The 6,690-nt window shown below is 48.9% G+C and overlaps 1 protein-coding gene across 2 annotated transcripts; it reads right to left on the reverse strand.

Moving 5' to 3' along the window:
• Positions 1-3,110: 3,110 nt before the first annotated feature.
• ZBTB9 (zinc finger and BTB domain containing 9) lies at positions 3,111-6,073 on the reverse strand. 2 transcript variants are annotated; one of them, XM_021713307.1, is made up of 3 exons: positions 6,025-6,073; positions 5,897-5,978; positions 3,111-5,648 (listed from the first exon to the last, which is right to left on the reverse strand). In XM_021713307.1, the coding sequence occupies exon 3, from the start codon at positions 5,567-5,569 to the stop codon at positions 4,142-4,144; it is 1,428 nt and encodes a 475-aa protein (XP_021568982.1). In that variant the 5' UTR covers positions 5,570-5,648; positions 5,897-5,978; positions 6,025-6,073; the 3' UTR covers positions 3,111-4,141. The 2 variants fall into 2 exon arrangements, with proteins under 2 accessions (XP_021568982.1, XP_021568980.1); XM_021713305.1 differs by lacking the exon at positions 6,025-6,073 and having other exon boundaries at positions 5,850-5,930.
• Positions 6,074-6,690: the final 617 nt, after the last annotated feature.

Consider the following 6,690-nt stretch of genomic DNA (forward strand, 5'->3'; position numbering starts at 1 on the left):
ACTGCAGCCTTGACCTGCTGGGCTCCGGTGATCTCTCCACCTCAGCCTTCCAAGTAGCTGCAACTATAGGCATGCACTACCATGCCTGGCTAATTTTTTGATTTATTGTAGAGATGAGGTCTCACCAAGTTGCCCAGGTGGGTCTCGAACCTGTGGGCTCAGGCAATCCACTCACTTCAGCCTCCCAAAGCATGGGATTATAGGCTGAGCCACCGAGTCCGGCTAAATCTCTTAATATATGTATCATATAGCCTATTGGCTCTGCTTCTCTGGAGAACCCCGATTGATATAACCACTATTGTCAAACCTGAATGGCTTTTGAAATTAGCTTTTGTTGCAGACGTGGTAATGTTATTTGATGAATTTAATCTAAAATCACAAGAGATGTGTATATGTGAAACTTATACTGTAGTAAGTTACTAAAGTTGTTTGAATTACAGGTAAGGTCAAGCTGTTTATATAGTTCCTGTGCTATCAAAAGCAAAATACAATCCTTTTGTAGTTCATAAGTGTGATGATTGGGTTTTCATGCTCCTGTGTGATATTTGCCTCTCTTAAATCTTGTTACAGAGTCAGCACATTATGCGTCTGACAAACTTAAAAAAAAAAGCTAAAACAAGATCTCTATTCCCACACAAATTTGCAGCAGATATATTTTCTGAGCTCAAGCTACAGTTCTAACAGATTCTTGGACGTCAAAACAAGTGCAAAGGAAACTTCCACATTTAACTGTACAATTGAAGCGCTTCTACCTAACCTTTAATTGGAAGTGATTAACCTACAATGCAATGATATGCTAAAAGGCAAGTATCAAGAAAAGAATATAATAAAACTATATAAATGCCTTCCAATAATAAATATGTCCAATTAAAGTCATATGTTCTTGGACTGATACCAGTATTTGATATTTATCTATGTAAAGACATTTTCAAAGATGAAACACGTAAAATTTCATTATAGACCAGCATTAACAGTTTAACAAGGGCATGAGTGGTGGCTCATGCCTGTAATCCAAGCACTTTGGGGGGAGGCCAAGGTGGGAGGACTGCTTAAACCCAGGAGTTCAAGACCAGCCTGGGGAACATAGCAAGACATCGTCTGTACAAAAAATAAAAATAATTAGCTGGACGTGGTAGTGTGTGCCTGCAGACCCAGATACTCAGGAGGCTGAAGTGGAAGGATCGTCTGAACCCAGGCAGTCCTCTTGTCTTGGTCTCTCCAAGTGCTGAGATTACGAGTGTGACCCACTGCATCCGGCCTACCTAATACTTTTTGAAGAACAAACTTTGGGAAAGGCTATCACTGCTAGCCTTATAGTTCTCACTTCAACTCCTGTGCTTACTTACCATCTCCTTATCAGTTCAGCCACCTACACCCATGGCCACCTTCTGGCACATGGAAGCAACATGTTTGGGAAGACTGCTGACCTATAAGAGGAGGTCTTTACTCAACTTCCTTTGTGCCACTTAAGTAGCTTCTTCTGTCCACTATCACCAACTTATTATACCACATCATGATCTGTCTAGCTTAAGTAGTAGCTGTGAACTCGAAGACAGAGTAAAATAAATTAGGGTCTACTATAGTGCTTTGCACTAAGTATCTGTAGAACAAATAAAATGTTATACATAATATAGGAAGTCAAGGAATACATATATATATTAATTTTAAAGACGTAGGGGCCGGGTTCGGTGGCTCAACCTGTAATCCCAGCACTTTGGGAGGCTGAGGCGAGTGGATTGCCCACAAGTTCGAGCCCAACGTGGGCAACTTGGCGAGACCCTGTCTCTACAATAAATCAAAAATTAGCTGGGCATGGTAGCACGCACCTGTAGTTTCAGCTACTTGTAAGGCTGAGGTGGAAGGATTGCCAGAGCCCAGCAGGTTGAGGCTGGAGGGGCCATGAGCATGCCACTGCACTCCATCCTGGGCAGCAGAGTGAGACTCCAACTTGAAAATAAATAAATAAATAAATAAAGATGTGGAGCACGATTCAGGATTAGGTATACCTGTTTTGAGAGCAGGTACCCTTATAGATGTGCCCCTCCCCTACCTGGAAGTTTCTGGCTACTGTCAATCTCTTATAGTATTATGGTAAGAACATGTGGTACTCAGTTTTTTGTTTCTGTGATAAATCACTGGGTATTATAGACTCTAGATCCATCCAAGTTGCTGCGAAGTCCATAATTTTGCTCTTCTTTATAAATCAGGGAATATTACAGGTAAAGATCACGTAAACCGACCTCTTTTAAAACAGCAGAATGACTGGGCATGGTGGCTCAAGCCTATAATCCCAGCACTTTGGGAAGCCGAGGAGAGAATTGCCTGGGTCCACGGGTTCGAGACCAGTCTGGACAACATGGTGAAACCTTGTCTCTACAATCAAAAAAAAAAAAAGTTAGCTAGGCATGGTAGCACACACCTATAGTTCCGACTACTTGGAAGGCTGAGGTGGAAGGATCACCAGAGACCAGCAGGTCGACGCTGGGGTGGCCAGGAGCGTGCTACTGCACTCCAGCCTGGGCGAGGGAGTGAGACTCAAACTCAAAAAAACCCAAAATACAGAAGCTGGGCGCGGTGGCTCATGCCTGTAATCCCAGCACTTTGGGAGGTGGAGGCAAGAGAATTGCCTAAGCCCAGGGATTCGAGACCAGCCTGGAAAACTTAGGGAGACCTTGTTTCGACAATAAATCGAAAAAATTTAGCTGGGTGTGGTGGCGCACGCAGTTCCAGTTACTTGAAAGGCTAAGGCGGAAGGATTACCTGAGCCCAGCAGGTCAAGGCTGAGGTGGCTGTGGGTGTGCCACTGCACTCCAGCCTGGGAAACAGAGTGAGACTCCGATTCAAAAAACAAAAAAACAGCAGAGAACCTGTTAGGTGGTACACATCATCCTACCAAAAAAAAAAGGGGGGGGACTAGTTCAGATTTTAAAGGTTACTCAAGGTTATTTAGTGGCAGATCAGGCCCTAAGGCCAAGACAGTGTTCTCTGCACCAGTGCAAAACCATCCCATTATTCCCCCATCAACATAACCTAGCCAAATAAGGAACACACCCAAGCCTCTGTAGTTCTATTCTCAAGTTGTCTCACAAATTACTCAATCCAGTTCGTTGTCAGGTTAGATTTCAGGGCACAGTTTATTGGAAAAAATTTAAGCAACCGCAAGCCCCTCCCCATTCCAATATCTACCCCTCCACCTCTCAATAGAGAGCTGTCTCTATCATATGTGGGCTCTCTATCATATGTGGGCATGATGGGAAAGGTCCCACTATGCAAGTTACTCTCCAGCCTTCAACATGTGCTGTGTCAGTCCCTCAGACCAACGCAACTTGTTCAGAGAGCAGTGGTGCCACCCTGAGAGCACTTTAGGACAGTGCCATCTCCTGAGTTCACTGGTCACATTCCAACTAACTGTGACCAATATATGAGTTATCAGTGGGGGTCAAAGGTAGACCAGAGGCACAGGCTATTGAGGGAATTCCCTCTATTAAAGAGACTTCTAGGAACAACACATGGAATGCTCAATTTGTTAAAGTGCTCAACTACAACATTTAAAAAAGTGTTGGGAAGGTGCCTACTGATGAGAAAGCAAAAACAATCTGAGGCGCTTCTGAAAAAATACAAAAAAGTACATAAAAGGAACTGCTTACATCATTCCAGCAATGATGAGGGAGAGGAAAGTTCAGAGTTTAGCCTCTGAATTACTCAAGCTCTGGATCAAATGTATCCCTAGCTGGAGACCAACTCCTTTAATTCCTCTTGGAGACTAAATAAAACATTTATCACTATGTCCTTTGCTCTGACTCTTCTCTCACCAAACAAACTTTTAATCTGAATCTGATTTCCTCAATTAACATCACCACTACAAAAAGAAGGCCTATTATGAGCAAATGATCAAATTAAGTATGACCTGTAAATAACTTTCCTTTAGAGCTGGCTAGCCAAAACCTGGACTATGATGAGAGAACTGAGTTTGCAAATCTGCCAGGCTGAGAGACTCATACCCAAGAACAAGAGGTCCACAATATATCTCTCCTCTCAGAATGATGACAAGATTCTGGACCGGGGTACCATGTTAGTGAGGGTAAGTATGCATGTGCAGCAGTGGTTATCTATCTTAGAAGTCGGTGCATGGCCTCAGCAGTCACTTGTAAGTCCAGTGGGCAGTGGCCCAGCCCTGGCCCTTGCAAAGGTCCTGGTGGCGAAGGAAACAGGCATGGACTCTGAACCGACGTCCACAGTGGGGACAGGCATGCAGGGCTCCAGCATGGGTCTTCATGTGCTCTGTCAGATGGTGCTTCAGCTTGAAGCGCTTGTTGCAGATGCCACAGCCAAAGGGCCGAAGGCTGAAGGTCAGCATGATATGCCGGTCACGTTTTGGCTTCACTGCAAATCGCTTCCCACACAAGCAACCGAAGCGCTTTCCATCCGCAGGGGGTGTCCCCCCTAGCTTCACAGGCCCATGCACAGCCTGCCCTGCTCCCCCGGGCCCTCCACCCCCTGACAAGATTTCATTCCCATGAAGATCCACTGGTTTCCAGGATGGACCCCCTCCCCCAGATGTTGCCCCTGTCCCTGAGGGAAACAAGAATCCTAGATCTCCATTCCCTTCAGTGTTGCCTTCAGGAAACATCTTGGTCTCCTCCTTTGCTACTCCAGACTGAGTTCCACCTCCTGATATTTCCTCTTTAGGCTCACAGGGTTCCTGCTTAATGTAGAAGATTTTGGGGGGCAGTGCAGTAGGAGGGGCAGGAAGCTCAAGTGGTGCACTTTCACCCTCTGCAAGCCTGCAGGGAGTAGCAGATATGGGTAGTGGGTGGGATCCATGAGGATGGGAGAAACTCCCTGATACTCTCTGAGGCTGAGGAGTCTGAGAAAGTGTGGCTGACCCCTGGTCATCATCATCTTCTTCTTCTTCCTCCTCCTCCTCTTCTTCCTCCACCTGAATTTGCAACACCTCTCCCAGTTCACTTTCCTCCCCTCCCACGGGGCTCTCAGTAGAAGCCGGGCTCTCAGTGGACACAGAGGACTGCACTGGTGTTTGGAAAGGGGAAGAGCGAATGCACCAGCCTCCTGGAGAGGTTGTGGTAGAGAGAAGTGCGTGGTAGGAGGTTGCCCCACGGGCGGAAATTCCAACACCTAAAGTTTCTAGTTCTCTAAGAATCTCTGAACACTGATCTACTACCTGCCACATCTGAAGGCCACTGGCCACAAGGAGATGAGCAGGGAGAGCATCTAAAGGCAGGCGGAGGCGCCCTGAATAAATGAGCTGGAGTAGTCCCTCGAAGGCATCGGCTTCAATGACACTCGGCAGGGTGAGACGCGGCGCATCCCCCAGAAGAAGCTTGTCGTGGAAGTAAGGAGAGGCAGCAGCCAACACCGCTTTGTGAGCCCTAAGTTCCCGGCCCTGCACCAGGAGCGACACATCACAGAACTTTCCCTCTAGCCTGTGGCGGTTGAGGGATTCCAGGAGCGATGAGCTATGCTGCGGGAACTCGATCTGGATTGTCCGTGGGGCTGGGTTGCAGATGGGGGAGGGAGGTACAGGAGGCAAAGACGTCGAGGTATCCATGGCCTGCTTGGAAAGAGAGCTCCCAGAGGGTTTGGAGGGAAAATGGGGGTCGGGGGCCAAATTGCACGCGGGATGAAGGCTGTGAAGGAAAGAGATGGAGGTCACAGAAGCCCTGGATAAGGAGAACCTTGACTCCTCAAACAACTGCCCCCGCCCCCAACATTTCGAAACTTTACGGTCAGTGCGGCTTCTGCAAATCACTCCCGCACACCAAGAAAACAAAAACAAAAACAAAAACAAACAACAACAGCACACCAACCAGGGTTTTAACTTCCAGGACCTGTGGAAGATGAGAAGGAGGTCCTTCGGCCACGAGCCTGCCCTCGCCAGCCCAGGACAGCTCCTGCCCCGCCGCTCCGTTCCGCCTCGCAGCGTCCACAGAGGCCGGCTCCCGGGAAGCCACGGCCACCTGCACCTCGCGAGTCCGGGTTTGGCTGCCCTCGCCGCCGACACGCCCCCGCCACTACACAAGCGACGCGGACCTCGCAGCGACTCTGCAGCTACAGCGCCGTCCCGGGCCGGAAGCCGCCGTCTCCCCGCCGTCCCGGGCCGGAAGCCACCGCCTCCCGGCCGGAGCGAGGGCCGCAGCCAATCGGGCGGTGGCGGCCTACAAGCCTCGTGTTGACTGGTTGCGCAGGCGGGAGGGCGGGGCTTGGTAGGAGGCCGCGGGCCGTGCTGCGGAGGACCGAGAGCCAGGGCTTTCGAGAGCTCCGCCGGGACGGTGGGGCAAACAGCCGCCCCCTGCGTTTCCCAGTGATAACGTAGCTCCCGCCCCTCGGTAGGTGCTAAGAGGGGCGAGATGAATTGGGCACCTACTGTGTGGCATAGGCGTGTGCTCACATCACCTTGCATCCTCCCACTAGCCCTGTGTGGTCGGGGTGGCGGTCTCCAGCATGCGGGGGAGACAGGCTGTTAAGAGCCACTCAGCTGGCAAGTAGTGGGCCTGGGACGGGAATCCAGGTTTGCTAAAGAACCAGTTTCTTTCCTCCATTCCGCACGGGAGCGTTTTAACCAGCAATTAGACAAACCTTATTTCTACGTAATTAAAAAAAAAGATATATGTAGATATATCTTTGGACTCTTTTATCAGATAACGCCCGTTCCCAGCCTCTCTCCTCCTT

Source organism: Carlito syrichta, unplaced genomic scaffold (assembly GCF_000164805.1).
Source record: "Carlito syrichta isolate Samal-C Ts95f unplaced genomic scaffold, Tarsius_syrichta-2.0.1 Scaffold92604, whole genome shotgun sequence".
Lineage (NCBI taxonomy): Eukaryota > Metazoa > Chordata > Mammalia > Primates > Tarsiidae > Carlito > Carlito syrichta.

Excerpts from the sequence above, each read along its gene's own strand:
- ZBTB9 (XM_021713307.1), bottom strand. The coding sequence starts at position 5,569 with ATGGATACCTCGACGTCTTTGCCTCCTGTACCTCCCTCCCCCATCTGC.